Source organism: Acyrthosiphon pisum, chromosome A1 (genome assembly GCF_005508785.2).
Source record: "Acyrthosiphon pisum isolate AL4f chromosome A1, pea_aphid_22Mar2018_4r6ur, whole genome shotgun sequence".
NCBI classification, from domain to species: domain Eukaryota; kingdom Metazoa; phylum Arthropoda; class Insecta; order Hemiptera; family Aphididae; genus Acyrthosiphon; species Acyrthosiphon pisum.
Window position 1 is genome coordinate 100,615,149 of NC_042494.1, and position 24,440 is coordinate 100,639,588.

At 33.3% G+C, this 24,440-nt stretch overlaps 1 protein-coding gene across 1 annotated transcript in view; it reads right to left on the minus strand.

Annotated features, from left to right (window-relative positions):
• LOC100575968 overlaps window positions 1–24,147 on the minus strand; it is a 31,292-nt gene extending 7,145 nt beyond the window's left edge. The window contains exon 1 of the mRNA XM_003243776.4: window positions 23,374–24,147. Coding sequence (XP_003243824.2) covers window positions 23,374–23,688 — 315 coding nt within the window. The 5' untranslated portion in view covers window positions 23,689–24,147. The remainder of the gene's footprint in view (window positions 1–23,373) is intronic.
• Between the last annotated feature and the right edge of the window lie 293 nt (window positions 24,148–24,440).

Genomic DNA, 24,440 nt, shown 5'->3' on the forward strand with positions numbered 1-24,440 from the left:
TAATAATACATGTGTTTTTATATTTTTAAGTCCAAGTACAATATATACATACAGTTTACATTAGGTAATTAATATGAAATTAATAATGTTTTACTAATTACCATTATGATGTTTGCACCTAAATCCATATAATAAATCCATAATACACCGCATAATATATAATAGGCAGGTATGTATATATTTAATCAATCTATAAAAATAACTGTAATATCAAATATGTAAGAAAAAAAAATAAAAATCGTATGAATGTTTTAAGCATCTAAATCCCGATAGTAAGTTGTGCCAACCCCACAAACAACCCTTCCGTCGGGCTGCTTTTAAAATTAGAAGGAGTGAAATGCCTACTTTATTTCCAATCCACCAATAATGACATTGATAAAAACACGTCATGATACCTTTTCACCGCCACGGATATAAATAATACAATGATAAGGCATTTATATATCAGATGTTCTACCGCCTTTATTCCTGAAAATGGTACGAGACATTTAAATCATTACAAATCACTTAAAAACGTTGTTGATCAGTGATCTCCTGAAAGGACCAAATATAATAAAATATATTACATTTAGCCACTAACGTCATAATATCTCAATTAACTCTCGCAATATGACATTTTTTCGAAAATTTAATTTTGCTTATGAACTTTTACATCGTCGCGTGTTATTAGATTATGGCAGTTGAGGTCAGAGAGCAATTAAGAAACGCTTGTATTATTTTTTTTAATGGATACCCATAAAGTGTATAATGTATATTCTACCTAAATATTAAATCATAAAATTATGTTACGTGTTTTGTAAATTGTGATTTCTACGTACAAATGTGACCACGGTAAAGTACAATAAATTTTAACGATATTTTACCGATATACAAAATATGTATATCATATTGAATGGTATAGATCATCTGCAGTATTCTTTATCAATTAGTTGAACCGCAGTATGCCATACGCTTACCACGAATGTAAATAATAATGATAAAAGTGTAACAATAATACAAAATAATATAGCAATAACATAATAATAATGTACAGATCGCAGTTTGTTTGTCCATGTTTGTGTTTTTTAAACGAGACACTACAATAACGCCGCCGACGTAAAATGTGTTGTGTGTAAATATATATTTTTGCCTACTGCCTACGTAAATGTGAAAGTATTTAAGACCATTTTCGGACACGACCCGTACTTTATATAAAGTAACCTATAGGTATATATACGGTATCGTCATATAGGTACCTATAACGGAATAGAATTGAATTCGTTTCTCAACGTGTCCGTCGCGTATGGCCGGGGCACTCACAGTGCTGTAATACACAGGTCGTATAGGTACGAACACAAACGAATACGAAACGCGAAGAATATATAATAATAAAAATATAATATAATGGTGGAAGGAAAAAAAACAGCGAAAACCGTTTGCGTCTCGGGCAGCAGAGGTTAAATCCAAAAAAGGAAACGAGCTGTGGCGGCGGCAGTTGTGCGCGGTGTACTGCTACGGCTCACTCCCCCGCCCCTGGCTCACACACACACTCACACACACACACACATATAATAATATAGTATATAGTTAAAACAACGTTTTGCGAGCGTTTTAACTTCGTCGCCGTTTTTACAGCGCGCACACGCACACACACGCACACGTAAAGCACGCGCGGGGTGAAACTCGAGTTTGCGAAATTTTCCCGACCAATCGATTTCGGTGCGGTTAACGCTCGCACTCCGCGAATTTCGCCTCCGCACGGCCGGTGTGCGGGTGGCAGGTATGTATATATATATGGCAGGTAAATATATATATATATATATGTGTATTTTGCATGTGTTCGTATATATGTATATATAATATAATATACTCACGCAATATATACAACGACTGCAGTGTTGCACGTGCGTCGTCACCGAGGCGGATGAATAATATAATAATGATTGGCGGGGGTGAGTGCGTATATTATTATTACTATTATTAAATAAGGGGTGAACTATACAACGCTCGTTTGCCGAAAAAAAATTCGTTTCTTCCGAGTAATGTCGACCGCATACGACCTACCCAGTGCAGATCGCCGTGTTGATGTTTTTTTCATAGGTATACCTTTACCTATATACACGTATCAAATGTCGATGTAACAGCACGGGTCGATGGGGTTCTTTTATATAGTTACAAATTTAAATTCACCTCCTGCAGTGGTGTCACGTTGAATATTTGATGCACAATTTATGATTCTATATCCATTTTTATTAAAGGATAATTAAATAACGATGGTCGTACCATATTATTATGCATTCATTTATTTATATAGCGATTGTACACGAAGTTAAAAATTGCAATATTAATGAAATAAAATAAATAAGACTTTAATTTATTAGTTTTTTGTTAGAAATCTTATTTAATAAAAATATTCTACAACATAAGAAGTTATCACTAAAAAAAAACACCTTAGTAATTTTACCATTGCGTTTTACTGCACCCCTCTCCTCTTTATTCTCTACTGACCCTCTTAAATTCACGATTTCTGCTTGGTGAACCTTAACTGATAAGGCTTATCATACATTATGTTTCACGTCGACATTGCGGGAAACTATTATATTATTGTTTTTATATTATGAGAGAAAACGTGTGTTGGTTCTGTAAAACACACTATTATTATAACGTGAATTCGTATTTACAGCGCAGAATAATGTCGAATGTGGAAAGCCATTTTTATAAACATATATATATCATAATACCCCCCCCCCCCCACCTCGCTTTCGTTTAACGTAAAATATTATGTTATAATTGAATAATATTATAAAAGGTATATGAAAACTGCAAGTTATTATTATGGCCAAGTGTAATATATAAACTAGAAACCCAAAATTATCGATTTTTTCCGTTTTCCTTTATAGTTTATACTCTATATAGGTATTAAATTTGTATAGAAGTGCCAACCGTCAAGTTACGTAAGCCACAACACATGCATATCTTCGAAGAAATCATTTACATTTCACGCGTTCCTTCCTCATATTATACTTTAAACAAATCTGAGTGACTAGGTATTTAAAAATGTAAGCCATTCTAAAATAATGAGCAAACGCATATTTAATACCGTGTTTTTTTTGTACAATAATTGTAATAATGTACTTAATATTTAGCTAATTAACTTAGCTATATGAGTTATTTTCCAGGTTTTTTATATATTATAAATTATAATATAAAATAAGATAGTACCTACATAAAATTATTAAGTAACGTATTATTTGCACTCAATCTTAATATATTAAGTGGATCGGTGGCGGACAATTATTTCATTGTATATGACTTGTACAATGCGGGTGAGGGAACGCTCCGCTATTTCTTTTACACACAGTCACACACACCAATGATCACTTACTACACAGTACACACTCATTTACAAGATCCGCATGCATGCAATTTAAAAATTGTCGAATTCGAACTCCTTAAAAAACTGACGCCACCAATCTCTTTAAAACACATTTAATATAAGAAAAAAATCAAATTATTGTTTTTAATAATTAAAACAGTACTTACTCATTATATTAATATATAAGTCTTAATATTATATATATATTATATTATATAAGTGTGATCACATATTTTATTTAAAAAACGAGCTCGACGATGACATTTAATAAGAGAATATTATTAATATTGTATAAATACTGCCTACATATATTTCTTATTGAGTATATATTATAAACATCACACGTATATACTATATATATATATATATATATATATACATTATGGGGGCCGATTATATTGACGACGAGGAAGTGGTCGGCGGCGGCTGAACGACCCGAGGCGATCGCGCGGAGATAGACAAGTCGTCCGCCCGCGTGTTATATACGATTGTAATAATAACGACCGTTAAAAAATGACTTAACTTTTAACCCGTTGACGACCTTGCGTGCGGCGCCGCGTTCGCATAACAGGCGTTGTGGAGACGTTGTAAACGAGCTCGGAAGAGAGAGAGAGAGAGATTAGTGAAAAAAGTGATAGAAAAGAGACCCGAATGGCTGATATATTATCATAGATATAATAATAATAATAATAATATAGTGCAATAATAAATATCAACATAGACGCTCGCACCGTTCATTAGATAGATATACAGGGTGTCCCTGTCGATTACTCCTGCTGTTTTCCAGACTTTCTTTTTTTCAAATCATAATCATTTCGACTACGTTTATACTTTATATTCATTCCACGCGTTCTCGAAAATATAGTTTCGGACCAGAACTGTGCATGGCATTAACGGGAAAAGTTGTAATAGCACTCGGACGTGCCCAAATGTCATATTTAAATTGTATAAAACAATCAAATGTGAATTACTTAGTGTATAGTAGTACTGGACCCTAAATTGTGTACGACATTACGGCGCCGTGGAGCCGTGGAGGTTAGTCGCAATAGACTTAGTGGCGCTACTGTCACAATTTACCCACCTACTAAACATGTGTTTACGACAGACCGCGGCAAAAACACCCTGTATATACATATATTACATATTATATGTATCACGACCGTCGTCCGTACGTATATCGTTTATATACAAGCATAATATACGTATATAATATAAGCTAATAGCGTATATACTTATTAATATAATGTATAAAATAAAACTGCGCATTTCGCCCGAGAGACGTGGTGTTACAATACTTTCGAATGGACGAATATATAGTATATATATTATATACACAATACATATGTGTGCAGTGTGCATACAATATTATAACATAGGTTTGCGAGCCGGGCACAAAGAAAACGAAATAATAATAATAATAATAAATTATTACAAACTCGTTAACATCGCGGGTGAAAAGATCTGGGTGAACGCAAACGGCGGTCGTCGTCGTGGCGTGTTGTTACTTGCGTATATTAAATACCATGTACATAATATTATATTAATATTATAATAGTATTATAACCTATACGTATAGTCTACTACGATCCCCGCACGTAGCTCCCAAGTCGTTTTGTGAGGCAGCAGCTATAATAATATATTCGGTTCCACGACACCCGCGACTTTGGCTATAAACGCAAGGCACGATACGCGGGACGCGGGGGGGAGATCGGTAAGAAAGAGTATAATAATATGTAATGGTGTGGTTGGTATAGTATAATATAATATGTAGGAAAGTCGGCGAGAAAGAACAAAAAAGTCCCCGGTGTATGCGCATATTATTATATTATAAAAGTCACGTCTTAAAATATATGTATCAGTGGTACTTACATAAATTATAAGTAATAAATAATAATATATTTCATAAGTTATAACATACTTGTAACCGATTACGTAGTGATGTGACGACTAAACTTATATCTAGGTATATCGATTTAAAATATTGTCAAAACGCTGTCCGAGAGATGTTTTAAAAAATAAATTGTAATATACAATATTATTATATTATTATGTTGTGATAAGATAACTGATTTTAACTTACTCTTATAAAATATATTATTACGTACTTTATTTATAATTATAATGCACGGTAGTCGTTTATGGCGTTCCTTCGGTAGCTTATTGCGGGGTGATCGATGGATCAGCGTTGATTGATTAGCTTTCCTTCGTGCTCGAGTATAGTTGTAGCAGGTACCTACCAAATCTCGCTGGGAAGAATACAAATGTTCCTTTATATGTAAGTATGTGACAACTACTCAAATAGAATCGATTATTTTATAAATATAACATACAAATATTTTGCAATCACTTCGAAGTACCTGCTATACGTTTTAGTTGTTGAACACTATATAGTTTCGTTATGGCGAAGTCAAGTTATGAATGTATTATAATTTAAAATTTAAAAACCTGGTTTCATTTATGTGAACAGTTAACCGCGATGGTATTATAATATTTCACAAAGTTAGTTATCTTTCTATCATAACAATAACCTACACAGCGCATGTATTGGTTCTGGCACGGTGAACCACTACGATGTCGACGGTTCGCCAAAAATTCGAAATTCCCACCGAAATTATATTGTTATCGTTATTAGTTATTACTTATTACTAAACAATTTTTAATTTATTATTTCTTCGTGACGGGTGAAATAAATCCACTGAGTTTTGTTTCTCGGACTTGGCGATTGAGTACCCTGCGAAATAAATGTTGTTTTAGGTTATACGATTATACATATACATTCCAATAAAATTAACTATTCAAATTTGATATGGTAATTTATTACTACCTGCAGGTACCTATAATTACACTGTAAATTTGTAAATTATCTAAAAGATTATTTTATTATAATACGATGATTAATACGGTAAGTATTAAAACAATTTCACAGAAAAATAATTTATTGTATTGGAACTGATTAACTTCAGTAAAAAATAAATGTGAATAATCATATCTAAATGATTATCCAGGTGTTAATTTCAGGGTACTTACCTACGATTATACATGTATAATACATTAAGTATTATGATTATAGATTATAATACATTATAATGTACCTCCAAATTACATTAAGTACAATATCTATACCTATACAGGTACCGTGTAATGTAATACATTAATTATTAATACCTGCAATACAACACTCACTTTGATGGCTATTATAATATGAACCGTTTATAGACATTTTAAGGTACATCAACATTTGGGCATATAATATAATAAGATTATATATACCGTAAACGCAACCGTAAGCTCGGTATAGGTTCGTTTAACGTTCGCACTCGTAACTAAATATATCATTATATTATAGGTACCGTAATCGTACTCGCGATTGTTGTAGTAATTCTAAACTGTCCGTTTAGTTTTATGTTTTCTGTGCGGAAAAACACGCCGCCGCCGCTGTACATTATAATAATAGTAATATAACTGGAGCTATGCCGTCCTACACCGGTAATCAGCCCGTAGATAATGCGTGTTATATATGGATTGAGACTATGAACGCACGTACATAATTTTTTTTCAACTCTTCAATCCCAATATAAATCATATACGATGCGTATAATATATTATATATAGTGTACACACACACACACACACACACACACACACACACACACACACACACACACACACAAACGCAATTTTCGGTCATTTCGGTATATTATGATCATTTGGGTCGATTAAACGCCGATCAATAATTATTGTAATTTTCAGTAAGAGAAAGAACAACGATCTTCAACGAGTTGTCGGCCGGCGATTATAATGTACCGTTATGTCGGCTATTATTATATTACCTACACCTGCAGTGCGAGAGGCGGCGGCGATACCGATGCGCGCATAATTACATAACACTATTTTATGTATTATTATAAAATATATTATACTACAGATCGTGGTGCGATTTATATACCGATTTATATTTTTAGATCGGCTGCGACGTCAGCTGCTGCAGTGACTTGCAGGAATTATAATATAAGTAAGTATACAGCAACTACCATAAAACAACGGAGCACACCGATTTTTCATGTCCGTGGTAAATTATACGACCGTCCGTGATGGTGTATAATATCACGTCCCAATGAATTTGGATCATGCTTGAAGAATCGGTATTACGCGCAATCTCTGTGTATTGGCACACCTTGGGGGTTTGTCGACAACGGGCCACGAAGAACCGAAATATGTAATGTTATGGTATATATAGGACGTATATAGGTATACGGCTGCTGCTGCGATAAACGAACGCGGAACAATCATTCAATTGTAAAACGCGTCTTGAATATTATAATAAAATAAACCGTTTAAAGTTTAAACCGATAAGTGTACTTGAAATAATGTAATACAATATCTATATAATAATGACGACGGCGATTGTTGCAGTGTTATGAGTCAATCGTTTTGAAATGACATCACGACCGCGGCAGCGTTCGAATTATTATAATATTATGCATATAATACGACTTGTTGCTCGCCTTCTATAGATTATTATTATACTATTACATTATCATTATACGATTCGCATATTATAATCAATACAATAATCGTTACATCGACCGCGACAACCCTATATTATACCTACTGTTTAATATTGAACATATTCATAGGCGCAAATAGACAAATTATTTTGGGGGGACTAAAGCCCCTCCTATAATATTTTCTAAAAATTATATATGCCCAGTATTGATTACTGACTTTTGAACTGGGGGACTTTGCAGAAATGTGGGGGGACTAAGTCCTCCAAGCCCCCATCTATTTGCGCCAATGAACATATTATATTATATATTATTAAAATGCATTAACGTGTAATATAATCATATGCATATTATTGTGTAGGTACGTCGATTTATTATAGTTTAGAATATATTATATTGTAATATGTTAATATATTATCTAAATCGATAACAATAGATAACATCGCGTTCTATACTATAATATTTCGCCTCGTCCGCAAAATCGCACTGCATATTTTATGCACACAACCGTGTATAATATATAGTAACAAACGACAAACGTAATAAATATTAAATAAATATCGTCATCTCCTATCGCGGATAGAGATTGTTTTTTTTATAGTCAACCAAATGACTTGCAAAGTTCCAAACTTCGACGTTGCACAGAATATGACTTTCAGTCCGTGAATTATTTCCCTTACGAAAGTCTACGCCACGCTGCAGCGTATATATAACATTATACTATTGTTGCGACAACAGTATATAGTGTACTTGGGTTACGACAGCAGTTTTCCCCGTGAAATATTTATCATTTTTATCGATATAGTACAAGAAACTATTGGCCACACATATTATTATCATAATTATCCAATAAAATATAATTCGACCACTCCACGGATGTTTGAATTTAAACAGGAACAATACCATAAAACTACGACGGTTATAATATTATACGCGTATACTTGATTTAAAGTTATAACTTATTATAATGCTCGCAAGTTTCAACGACAATACGCATAAAATATAGATGAGTAACCTACTACCTATATATTATAGTCAAAAGGTGAACACATTTTAAATGCCAGTAGTCCATAACCAAAATAAAAATTCTTACGGTCGGTTATTGTACCTAGGTATATAATACATAATATTAACGGTAAAAATATGTAAGTTGGACGTTCGTTGGGACATTATTGCGTAGTTCACAATTATTATGTTTAGAGAAATAACATCGAACCAAAAAGTTTCGGGCGATTTCTAAGATCAAAACAAACGAAAAATGTATTAGGTAATTGTTATTATATGAAAACTAAAAACTCGAGCATCCCAAATGTTATGAATTATATTTCTTTGTATTACAGCGATATTTTTGGTATTACGTAAAAAAAAAACATCTAAAGCTACCGTCATAGTGGAAATATAAAAAACGGATAACGATTCGGGGTATAATATTATTATATTATATTATATAGTGCAGCGTTTAAAAGTGTTTTCTCGTAATCAATTATGGCGTAAAAAGAACAAATAGCTGAAAACAAATTTTACGTCCATCATTTTCAACAGTTCATCATAATATATTAATACACGTGTTTTATTGTACGCACACATACCTACACACATACATGACGTGTACACGCGTGTGACACCCCCGAAAATATTTTCCACATTCACCCTAGTGAGCGCCACTGGATGTTTTTTTGCACACGCGTCTTGTTGTATTATTGTCATCGCATACCTTTATAGTATTATACCAACGCTTTACACGTATATTAATAATAATGGTGCCTCAGGTTACAACCCTCAACGACACAAACGCGGCGCCCACCGTATAAACGAAAAAATGTCACCAAACTACGCTGTCTGAATGTATTATACAACAAGCAATAATGTTCTAATCGGGGCTACGATTATTGTGTAAATACATATTTTTACAGTGACTCGATAAATTAATTTTGGCAAGTTATAAGTAAGTTTCAAATGATTTGTAATAGATATGATTTGTATATGATTGTTATAAATATTTATAATCAATATGGTAACAATGAGTCATAGCAATATAGCCATAGGTACTTAATTTTACATATTTCGTAATAAATACTTATAGGTATGTATTTGTCAATTATTATTTTTAGAATGTAGAGAACATTTCATCAGTTGGAATACCGGAAAATATCTTAAGTTTAAATCATTTTTAATACAATATCTATTTTTATTATACGAAAATCCAATACATGTTGACGAGACGTTACGCGTGTTTTGTGGTTTAGTCTGTATTTTTAGCAACACATATTTCTGATCAAAATCAGTTTTATATTAACTTTTGTAATTACCTCAAGCCTTTAACAGTTAACTTTTAAATTATAATCACCTCAAATATTCGATTATCTAAGAGTGGAAAGCGGCAAAATACGTTTCTGAGTTCATGGACAAAATATAGGCAAGCTGTTGTGAATTTGTGGTGGCCAAAATTACAAATGTGTATATAAGAAAAAATAATCCTGATCTAGAACAAATTAAATAAATTAAATTAATACATAATATTTCATACTGTTGTCTTATGTGAATTTACTATTTTGTTGGAAGTATACCTAATACTTTTTCTCTCAAACATAGCGAGTATGAAATTTTCTCCAATAAGATCGGTATTCCTATAGGAATAGAAATATCGTTTTATCAACATAGGTAATTTATTCAATTTAACAACCGAATCAGTGATGATTTGTAATTAATAGTGTTAAAATATACAAATAATAAACATAATAATATAGTCATCTAATTAAATCAAGATAGTTCTTTAATGAATAAAACAATATTATTACGTATCGTAATATGTAATAAGAATAGAATTTTTATTTGATGTATTTATATTTGAAAAATTAATTAAATTTCATATCCTATTGACCTTTTTAGAACGTATTTTGATTGCATAAATACATTAATATTCGAGCCCTAATACATATAATATATCTGTATAGTACTATAGTGTATATTGCATACGGCATACCCATAGATATGTCCGTGCAGAAAACTGTGACCACGTCTAGAACAATATTTGTATTATTACAGCACAGTAATAATAATCGAACGATTCGAACGCATATCCTTGAGGCTCCCTCGTGGTCATCCGAACCGTTACGGAAGATTGAATATGATTTTTTTTATCCTTTCATTTCAAACAGACACCGAATAATTTCCTACGTGCCAAAAACACGTCCGACGGGCTTGTAGGGTAAGAACAGAAGAATAAATACTACTCCAAGCGTTAATTTTTTTTTAGAATATACCTATGTAATAACCTGGAACGGCGGTTATTAAAGAAAGAAAACGACGAGGGCGAGAATGACGACGACGATGAGAATTTACCTATACACAACGCGAAATAAGGAAATAAATATCGGATGAAAAAAAAAAATTATCATCCATATCCGATTGAATTTGTCGGAGGAAAAAAGTTTGGTCCATATCGAAACGTATTATCATTGTTTTTGATCGAGAGCTTGTAAGAGCTCTCCATGCCTCCATTAATATGTTTTCTATAATGTGTGTACGACGGTTTTTTTTCTTTGAAGATCGATGTAATAATGACGTTTCGATCTATATAATATTATATTATAATATATATTATGTATCGTTTATAATCTTCCATTGCCATCTGCGGCTGCTACTGCTGCTGCCTGCTGTTTGTGCTTCTAAATGACCAGTGCGCCGAACGGTTTCTCATATAATTCGATTTTTTTTCCCATTTTGAAATGTTGTCTGATACAGCGAAATACGATTCGATCCTATATATTATACAAACACACACACAACCCATATATATATATAATATATATGTATATATTTATATATGAGTTTATAGGTATACTGCAGTTTCCAACCATCGATAACCAAATCTAATCCACCAAATGCCTATGTTCAGCCGTACTCGAAGACGAGTGTGTGTCTGTCCAATTTCAGAGTACAAACAATAAACACTATACTCACTGCAGGCATTGCAAGCAACCGTGCGCACAATGTTTTAATGGTGAAATTACATAAAATGTTCCTAATCAAAAGAGCGATAAATTAAAATTATAAAATAGGCAACGGATAATAATACGTAGGTATATAATATAACGATTCGATGATGAGAATATTATTATACTAATAAAGTCTTTGCAACATGCAAATTGCAATTTTTAATTGTGTTCACGAAAATCAAATAAATAACTTCGACGTTATTAAGTATTTTTAATTGAATCAGCACGAATTTCTCTATAGTGATTTATACGTACACTTACACAAACACACACAACAACACGCATGAATAATGTCGAACAACACAATACAAGTAGGTAACGACGAGTAGAAAAAAATCAAACTTTAAGACAGAGCAAGTACCCACCTACATATTTTACAAGTATATATAGCGTGTTTCGAGTAGGTTTTTCACTTCTAGAACGGTGCACTGGCATCGTAATCATTTATCCGTGTAGTAAAATATTGCTCGCGGGATACCTAACCTATTATATACAATATAATATAATGTCGGTATAAATAATATAACATTATAACATATTATATATATAGGTTTACGCGTTTTTTAAAAGGAATACGCTGCGCTGTGCAAACATTGCAGCGCACTTGAATGATTAATTATTGTTTAATAACTTTCCATACTCCGCGGAAAACTATAGCACGCGCTATATGTGGTAAACATTTTTTTCCATTTTCCGAGCGCACGCGCGTGTTAAAAATCGAAGACCACGATGCTTGGTTTTGTAGTGCACAAATAATAAAATAATAAATATAAAGCAGCATTATTATAGACGAGCTTTGAGAATGAAAACGATAATGATGATAATATTGCATAAAAAAAAAAAACACGAATCTCGTATGGAAAGTTTTCTGTTCATATAGGTAATATTATAATAATATATAATATTATCTACTATGGTTTAATAATTTTTTGGTTGTGGTTGTCGTATAAATTGCTCTAAAGGCGTTTCTCTTGCTATACGGAAACGAGAGCGAAAATGGCACTGCTAAAAACAATGCAATAATAATAATAATAATAATATATTATTGTATTATGTACCGCAGCGGGCGATGACGCGACGGAATGGCGGCGAAACTGTGTACACTCTCATACGATATATCGGTCAACTACGACAATAATAATAATAATACACGTAAAATGTATACTGCAGTATTCGCAGTTCGCAATACCATGTGTTAATAATTGTATAAAGTATACATCTTGATAATATTTTGAAATGAAACGATTTTTTTGAATCGATAACACTGTTTATTTTTTTTCATTGCTGTTTTATTATTATTTATTGTTATCGAATAGGTACCGGAAGAGAATATTTTTCACTTGAAATTGTTTGTACAGTTCGGGGAAGTTGAGTTTAAGTGGTGAAAAATGTCGACAGGCATCCACATCCTGCCACTTCAGTACTTCCTTACTCTACCCACATATTGTACCTACATCATAACTTATCATTAATTTATGTAATAAGATTACAATAATGAATAAAAACGTGTAATAGAAAAAAGTTTGCAAGCCACGACATTTTTAACAGATAGAACGTGAATCAGTGGTACATTAAAAATAATCACCCCATAGTCTGTACAGCAACTATAGGTATCTCTAGCTATATTATTTTATCGATAATATTATAAACAATAAAATTACAACAGATCAATTGACGAGGAAATGAGGAATTTGTTTCGATAGCAACACACTAAACATATACGTCAATTTTAAAACCAACAAATAAACGCATATTATATTTACTATCATAATTATTAATAATTACTATATCGAAGAAAAATATACTCTGAAAAGTGAAAAGACGTCTCTGGGGGAGCATTTTTAGCTTCCCGTAGAATCTATACCGTTTAAATATTTTATAAATCAATGTTTCCCAACCAATGGGTCACGAAATCGTTTTGATGTTTCACAAGCATATTATATATAACATATTACATACAAATTATATTATATTTTAAAAGCTTATATAATAAATTGTACTAGAATTCTAGAACCTATAATAGTATAACAACGTAAAAAGAATTTTGTTTGAGGGTCGTCATATCAAAAAGGTTGATAACGTACTACAGTTGTCTGTCATCTGCAGTTATCAGTTCACATTAAAGCTATCTAAGCTATCTTATTAGTTATTACATTGTATTAAAAATATTAATTTAAATATGTATTTTTAATTCATGAATAATTAATTTTTGTGGGTACTGCCATACAGGGTACAAAATTGAAAATAAAATAAAAACATTTCTACTGGGTGCGGCAGTCAAACCCGACGATTTCAACAAGAATTGGTGGGCAGGGTTAAAGTGGTAGAGTTTTCGGGAATGTTCTTATCGCTTGTATATGTACATAAGTATAATATAACATAATATCGTACCTTTCACTTCATTGTCTTATACACTAGCAGTATAGCCAATCTTAGGCATTTAATCATAGTAATAGTAAATATTTTTATCTAATTATTTACGGTTTTCCACACTAAATTTCCGTACGACCATACTATACAGCTTAGTTATTTATATTAATGTATTTTTTCTACTGTTCGGAATTTAAGGTTTGTGAACTTTTTCCCGCGATTTTTTTTCATTTAATGTGGTTTTAAATGTTAAAACACGATAAATATGATAATCACAATAATATTGTATAGGTATTTATATTTAATATTAAATAATATATTATATACGTCGCTGTTGACGTCGTTCGTCATGCATGCACACGTTCGGAATGCAAATCGGTTGGCGACAAAATCAATGATATATATATGTATATATGTACATTATACGGATGTAGGTACAATATATTATAAATAGGAAGTATATATTGTCGTGTACGGGTGTCATACAAAATGATATTTTTTTATAAGTAATATCAATTATTATTATTATTATTATTATTGTCGACGTGACATTTAAAAACGATCCTTTCCTGTAAAATTTCCTGACTCGAGAATAATATAATATATAGGTACAAAATTTAAAGATTTTAATTGGCTCTAGTGTAAAAACGTTATTTTTCACATATACAACATTTTTGAATTAAACCATCGAAATGTTTAATACAATTGTATAGTCTAATTATTTTTGTAAAATAACCTAATTTTAATCCAATATCAATGTTATGTCCAATGGAAATAGATGCCGTGGAAAGTTACCAATAAAAAAAATAATATATTTAAACATGGTTTATAGAGTTACATATTTTACTTGTTTGATGTGATCCACCGAAAATAAAGCTGGAATGAGATCCAACCTGCTACAATCTATCTGCAAATAATAATAATCTTAATTACTGAACAATATCAACGGTGTTTTGGTTTTCAAGTTTCCTTTCATATTTTTGGCGGATCAATTGTTTGGATATTATATATTTTTTTTTTTAACAATTTTTCTACGTTTTATACACGCTGCACGTATTCATCATTGGTGTGATATGCATACCATATTGTATGTGATATGGCAAAGGTATGTTACCTACACATATATGTGTGTCATTAATGTGATATCCAACACGTACGTACACGCTGTACGACTAATGTGAATAAATATACAGGAACACTTGAATGTGTGGCAGCGGTAGATTTGCCATACTGATCCTCGTTCTCTGCAGTTTGGGCGGTTTTCTTTTGTATTTTCTACGAGACGTTAAAGCTGTTCTGGTGACTTTGGAGAGACGCTAATATATTATTTTTATATGTACGACTGTATTATTCCACAGTCTGTATTATTCTTTTCATCCGAAATTGGCCTGTGCACACGCTATTATTATCGTGCCTATTCTGGTGATATACTCCATTACCGGGCCGGAAAACGTTTCATCAACCGGAGTGCAGGTTTTAAACGAACCTGCTGTTGTGGCAGATCTCGTGCGGTGCGTTTGTGTTTACACGTTTTTTTGATTAAACTTTTCGGGGCGGTGAATAAGTTCAAAAAGTTTCACGCGCATATTCAATGTGAAAATTGAACGCAAAACATATACTAACGTCTTACGCTATGATAAGGAGGATGATTTTGCAACACTTACTAAACTACGGTAGATAAAGTTTTTGAAAAACTCGCAATGACAATACAGAATAAAGTCTTTGAATAAATACACATGGCTGATACGATATACTTATATCATATATAATATGTACGTATATGGAGGTATAATAATTATTAATATAGTAAAACAGTAAGCAGTAAGCACCTGTTTTAAAGAAATATTGGACGACCGATTTTGGGTTTGCCGAGCTGACTAACAATGACATGAAAATAAAAATGGTTTTATATGAAATCATCGTACCGCCCTAAATTTTATCATTGAGTATATTATATTGTAAAATATACTGTGAATTCTCCGAAAATGTTTGTTCTTCATTCCGAACCCTGAGATTATAAACGACCCCTGCAATATTCGCTATTATATAGCCTATACAGGTATAAAACTTCAATGATCTTTCGCCCGACGATGTATTTTTCAAACTCTGAAACGCGCGCACAATATGTGTGTTTGTGTGTTGCGGCGTGTCCGTCAAAGCGGAAAAACGATGGTACACACAATAAATAAATTCGAGTAAAAAATAATGATAGTGTAATAAACTCGAAAATAATATGTTTATAACGGCGCGCGTCGTCATCCGTTGTGAAAAAATTAACGAGAAAAACACAAAAAATAATACTGCGAATACAGCAAAATCGATAAACGTAATATTACACACACACATAATAAATATTTTTATATATATATATATATATTTAAAACGGTGGGTGGAAGATGGAGGGTGTGGCAGTGGCGTATCTCTCGCAGTTTAGTTATTCGCTTACGGCGGCGGGCGGCGGCGGGCGGCGGCGGCAGTGGGTGGCGTAATAATAATAACATCATCATCTTTATTACGCCGATGTAATAATAATCGTTTTTGGCGCGCACAACTACTCTCCCTACACGTCCTAAAATATAATAATACGCGTGCAGCGTAGTCTTCTCTCCGCACAAAGACCGTCCGACCGACCGTTTTGTACCTTTATATAATATACATCCTTATAATATTATATATTTATACATGTATATAAATATTAAAATGTCGGGTACGTCACGGTCGATTATAAAAATGTGGGTCCCGAAAACTGCGTTTCTTTTTTACATTCTTTCCTCGTACACGACGGGGTGTAACCCCAATACCCGCCATAATATAATATTACGGGCAGCGGTAGCGACCACTTACTGCGTACGTTGTATATTACGCTTTATATCCAACTCCGGGTCCGCGTGACCGTCCATATAATATTATGTATAATGACGAACACGTGTTTATATTATAATATTAAGACGAACGGGTATCATGTGTATAGGTGTATAGGTGATATTCTATAATATTAAGTATTATAGAGGTATATATTTTATCGACTTAATTATCGACTTATCGCGTACCACGATTGAAGAGGGTTAATATCGATATCTATAGGCGCAACTAAGCGAAACGTTTCGCGAGGACGCATAATATAATATATTATCTGCAGAGGGTTGCTGTACAGCCCTAATAACAAAACTGCGATCAAAGAGCCGTGATAACTGCAGGTAGCTCCAATATTTGCAGTTCCTGCAGACTCATTATACAACTATACTTTATTGTATAGTACCAATAATATTGTAATAATCCAAATGTCACTTTTTATATGCAATAGGTATATAACAGAGAAAACAAAAATTGACAATACTACAGTAAATAATTGTATAAATACCATCATAATAAATTAGTCTAGGCGCTACTGACGGTTTGATGTCACAGCTATTTCATCTCACCTAACCTATTTTAGCTTCCTTGAAATTTTTATAGCTAATAGAATCGGGCCTGCTGAATTCGATAATAAATTCGGCTGATTCGGGTTAGGGAGGAGGGGGTATCATAATCATCGACTGACTTAAGCACCTCAGCCACCAACACCAAATGACTTAAAATAATTAAATTATGTTATAAAGAAATTGGCTGATGAAAATTCAGGTTCTAACATATAAAAACAATTATAAATTGTATAAACTAAGCAATTTATAAACAATTTTATAATTGTATTGTTTTGTACATGTTAAACTCTAAATTTTCATCAGTTGATTTTTTTATTACATCATTTAAATAATAAATTATTTAAAAAATTTGGTGTTGGTGTTGGTGGATGAGGGATTAAAGTCTGTTGATTTTTGAGATCCCCCCATCCCCCCCAGCGCGTTTACAAATCAACTGAATTTTATATCGTATTCAGCAGGCCCGATTCTATTAGCTATAACAATGTCAAGGAAGCTAAAATTGATGAGGTCAGATCGTCAGTAGCTCCCTTTCTAATAGAAACAATCGTTTTAATTATTTTTTTACATTTGTTTAAGATCTATCAAACTTCAACAATAACAGCACTCTGTCATGTTAGGAGGCTAGCTGTCTCTTGCGATCGAACTTTAGTTGGTGGGGTTGTGACTTGGGGTGGAGGGTATGGAGGGTTCCTGAAACCGTGCAAGATTCGTCATTACTCGTTAGGTAAGCTTATATAATATACATACTGGTACGCGCGTTTGACAACGGCAAGAAATCGATTTTGACGACGAACATGCTGAAAATAATAATTATTTATTTTGGACCCAATATCTTTGCAATTGCACGTGTGTGTGTGTGTATGTGTGTGTAAGCGTGCACTATACATGGGAAAGTTATATTAAACTACTTTGGTCCACGGACGGAAAATTCGTTAGATCATTGGATCTAAGTAATACAATATGTATGTAGACGTATAGACGTATAGTCTATATATGTATAGGTATATCGGAGTAAAGTCGGACGAGGTCCCGGGAAAGTACTGTACAGCAGCGGCGGTACCTTTTACTTTGAGTTTACAACTCTATGCGACTATATACATACATATTATATACCTGCAGTATTATATCGGTTTAAAATTACATTGTTTTCCGTGAACAGTATAGGTACGCGTGCAGACTGAGAAATTACTTTGACGACTTTTGAATTTATATATATATATACACGACGGGTAGGACCGTAGATGTAAGTGCTATACATATCGTTGGAATACACTCACACGCGAGTCACAACTGCAGTGTATCATATGTATATAATATGTATACGACGTATGTGTAGTTAACGACATCGCGATTTTATTACGTTAATAGACTGTACGCTCGCGTAATACTGTTCGACTCGGTCCACGTCCGTCTGTATATATATATATATTATTTTGTAAGCCACGATATATGTATGCCTTAACATGTGTATTATATATATATATATATATTTCAGCGCCCAAAGTGGGACTTTTGATACTTATAAGTGTATATATAATATATATATATAGTATACGTCACATCCCCGACTTAGGTGGTATATATAAGATCGCCGTCGGAGAATACAAATTCGTTTTATGTAAATTATTACGCTTTTTTCTCTACAGTACGCGTGGTGCAATTTAGATAATGGCTGTGCGCATAAACAAATTTCAAGACATTATAATATATATGTTATTAATATGTTCTGTATGTATAATAATATATTCTGAAGTATCTGACTCATTGCGCAATTTGTCTCATCGTTTCTCTATAATATAGTGAGTAGTAAGTAATAAGTATACTAGATAGTAGATTAAGTACTTTGTTGAATTACATTTATATAACATTCTAACATTATTTTAACATGACATTTTCAGCATGGAACCCATGGCACATGAACTACAGGCACGCGTATTATCATAGTGTATATACCAAACGTAGGTACTTAATAAACCAATATTAAAGTTAAGAGACCTTAAAGATTCTTACATTAAGGGCCGTCCCACGGTGTTTAACCATATGAATAAATTGTCCGTACTGAATCGTTCTTCGCCGTCTTTGACTCCGCGCTGTACACCAAACGCAAACCGGAACAATATGATCGAGACTGTCACGCTCCTGGTCGGCGGGGTCTTTCCGGAAGTCGCATTTCACGAGTTTAACAATAAAATAAATAAGCGCAGTTATATTTCTGGTAGGTGAGACGCGTGTGAAATAAATGTATTCAATTATAGTAGTTATCCGTTTAAAATCTTTTTTATGTGGATTTTAAGACGACGATATTTCTCAAACAATTCCAACCCAGGTATAATTCATGTCATCGACTATATAGTTTATACTTGAGCTAACACAATGCCTGCAGTTAACATCAAGTACAATAAAGCGAAATCCTATAGCCGAATAATTTCACGCAGATCAAAAGCTGAAACCTAGTTTTTCAGAACTACCGGAAGGGGCCGTCGACCTGCACGAAAAGTTCGTGCTCAGGCCTCACTTTGTTGTCTTGTAAACAGACACCGTCCTTGACGTCACGCTCTGACGCATTCGAAACACCATGCTCGCAGATGTCGAACACTCGTATCCATGGTCTGAGGGGTCAACCCGGAAGCCGTATTTGTGCATTTCTGGTTTTGGCTGTACAAGTATACACGGACACTATATATATTATGTGGGTGATGCTTTTAAAGTTATAACAATCACATATTTTGTCCATGTGATTCGAGCCTTCGAGTTTACTGGTGACGGATTTTCGATAACAACTATAATTATAAACCAAAGCCAATCTGTATATAGTTATGAAAACCAACATGATATCATTTATTTATTTATGTATAATTTACATTAAAAAAAAATTGATTATAATGACGTTTGCAGTGCACTCAAAACAAAACAAATTAGTATAACAGAAACTATATAATTAACAATAAATAATTATCCATTACCACGGATATTTTCGTTTATCTTAGTCCGTGTAGTGCGTCTACACGAATATTTCACTAATCGTGGTGGTTATTTTTCATGAATTTATTACGATCGTGCATAGTTTTTTATGTATACCTGTCGCTGGTGCGCTGCATATATATATATAGGTAGGTTATTCGCCGCATGCTAAGCTTATATTATTATTATTATTATTATAACGGTAGAGCATCTTTCTACTCCAAGCGCCAGACTTATCGTGCGATGTTTAAAAACAAACGACAGCTAATATATTATAATGGCAATGAAAAAATAACAATATTATAAGCAATCGAGAAAATCGTTCCAACTAATTCGGAACTTTTTAATGAGTTTTTTCCCCTTTAGTCGCGGGAAGACTACGCTAATAGGCGAAAATATATTGTTGTTGTTTTTTTTCATTTTCCAGTTAAAGTTTAGCAGTCGGGTTCCGCGAGATATTTCGGAGCAAAATGAATAAAAACAAAAGACCAACTCGCAGCGTATTATAATATAATGCGATTCGGTTGTGCCGTAGTTCTTTGAAGGTTTCGTAAAAGAAAAAAGCTAAAATATATAAAAAGAGCGAGCTGTATATTATACAATAATATTATATTATATTATACTATAGTGATATTTTTGTAGAAATCGAGTTTTGATTTAAAAACAAATGACGGCGAAAACGTATGTCGTCGTAGTCGTCTCCAGCTGGTGCAGGACATAATAACAATAACAACGACACGAAAAACGAGAGTCACGTTGTATACAACCATATTGTTGTTGTTGTGTACGCGATCGAACTACATAAGATTAGGTACTACTGCGGTGGCATATCGTATGTCATTGTATTTTTTTGTGTGCGTATACAGTACGACTATATAACATTATATGCACGTAGGTTCACTATACGCGTATAATAATATTATACCGATTAACAGCGGGGAGAGAGAAACGAGCTCAAAGAGAGAGATAATAACAAAATAAGGTCAACTATTAACTGGACAGAATGAGAAAAGACTATCGGATCAAAGTTCACGACACGCGGCCGGAACGAGTATTATATATAATATATATAGGTATGCCAATATTGAACGTTACATATTATATTTGACCTATAACAAGAACACGCTCGTCGACGGATTTACACACTATACAATACGGCGCATTTGTAAATATATATATTATATTATGTACTCACCAGTCCAGTCGCAGGACAGAATGAAAAAATGCACGTGACCCGTTAGTCTTTCGCTGTTATATATTATATACCTACCTCATCGACATAATATAATATATATTGTATTTTATTATGTATATAGGGACAATTGAAGGATAAAAAATTGATTATACGGGTTGATCCACATATTTAAGTTCACTATACTCTTCTATAATACCTATATATTAATAATTGTCAATTACAACTCTGAATTTTGTGATTTTGAAATGAATGTTTCCAAACATATTTTTTAGTATGACGGTCGATATTTTAATTTCACTATCGGAATCTGAATACTTTTAAAAATTGTTTATTTATTTTGCTAAATCGGATATCGAATAAATAGTTTTTATGAATTAGTAGGTACCTGGTAGGTATGCCTTATTTAGTATTGAGATAAATGGAATAGAGGATAACAACTACTTTTGTGCAGTGCTTGCAACTGCTAACAACTTACAGCTATAATATTTTAATCCATCACTCCTCTAAACTTTAAACATAAAATATATAAGACAATTTATTCAGTTTATTCGGTGCCTCGGTGGTATGTATACGCATCAACATTTTAAGGCAAGAATTCTGCTTCTGATTGCGAAAGAAAAATAAATATAAAAACTCAGTGTTGCGGCAAATTACTCATATAAACTGAAGATCATTTCTACCCCAAGACGTAGTGTAAAAAATGAAAAAAAAATGTTTAATGGTCACTATTATTGTTATGCATAGGCATTAGGCTTATGTTTAATGGTACGGATAATGTTACATTATCTAAATATTAACATCATAGCGGTTACATCATAATAATATATACTATATGTCTATATTATAGTATGTAGTATGTACATTATAATATAATATTATATTGGTGTCATTCGATCGTGAACGTTTTACCTTTTTGGTAACATGTGTTCGAACGATTAACGGCAGATCAAAGAAATTATATTTTATACGTTATATTCAAACGATTTCAAACGATTTTTCAAGCGGCGTTGTCGTCTATTTTAATTTTTCATATCGTATTGTATACAAGCGATAAATATAATATTCAAAACGATATCGTGGTTTACGGAGCCGATATCGTACTGTAAATAATTATTAAAATTGCTTATAGTCGTAATTGTAAATGGATAAGCTGTCTTCAAATTCAGTTGTTCGTTGTAATAGTGTTGATAATGGAAAACTTTGAATTTATTTATTCGGAACGCGGAAAAGACCTAACATTATTAAATAATTTTAAATATTCATCTGTAAGACAACGCAGAGACGGATTAATGAAATGGAAATGTTCAAATAAAGATTGTAATGGCGGTACGTTAACGAAAATTTATATACTTTTCAGAGTTAGAAAAAACCAGGGATATAATATTATATAAAATGTAATATTAAGATAAAATGTGACAATGTTAGTATACGACTCGCAGTGACGTTGCTCGAGCGCTACAATAACTTAGATTTGTAGAACACCACTTAACTCGTAACCATGACGTAATTATTAGGTTAATAATAAATAGGTAGGTACAATAATAACACATAATATAGGAGTGCTCACTTGTTGATCAGCGTAAAACGGTCTGCTAGGCGTCCACGACGATGGTTGTTGCGATTGTTCGTCGATGGTTTCCGGCCACGGCAGTTCTAACAGGGTAACCGGTTGTGAAGCGTCAGCCCTGGGCCAGCAAGCGTACGCGCGGTTCCGCCACACGGCCACGTCGGTCAGCCGGGCCCGCATTCGCGTGCCGTACAGTCTGTCGGTGTTCCAAGCCACGGCCACGGCCGGCCACCAGCCGATGACCACGGTGAACGCGATCAAGACGACCATCCTACACCGCATGACGAAGTTAATATCGTAATAATAAAACTGCATAATAATACGCACGTCCGAATGTGACAACGCCCGGTACGGTTATAATAACAATATTCCGTCCGTCGTCACATAATATAATAACATCATCGTCGTTATTATAAATATTATAATATTGTTTTTGTTTACACGTTGTGTACTTTATTTAGTATTATGGTTTTACAGCACTAGCGTGTAAATACCACGGCTCGTGAGCGATAGGAGGGGATGATGGAGTGACGCAGTACTCTGCGACCGAGGAAATTAATACTTAGTTATAAAGACTGACTGAATATATTCTATTAACTACGACGACTGCTACGACTACTACGTCTCGCCGCCACCGCCAATTAATAACAACCCCCGGCGATTTAGATAACGACACCGAAGCCTGCACCCCTAACTCCGTCCAGAAAGGGACAACGTATGGATGGAATAGTTGCTGCAGGGTGTGTGGTCGATATATATATATAACTTGGCCTACTCCCCCCCCCCCCTAAACCCGCTCATATATATATATATATACCTGCTATACACACACCGTATCCATCCACATAACTTTTCCAATGAAAAAGGGATATTCGTCTTGTGCTCATCCCCTCCTGCCGAGTGCGCCCATATACATATAGTGCTAGCCACTAGAATCTTGCTATAATACACATATATATATATATATACACGTTGCTAATGCAGTAATGCATACTGTACGTATATACTATTATATATAAGATATATATATATATATAGAGGCCACAGGGTGTCTCTCGTCGCGATAT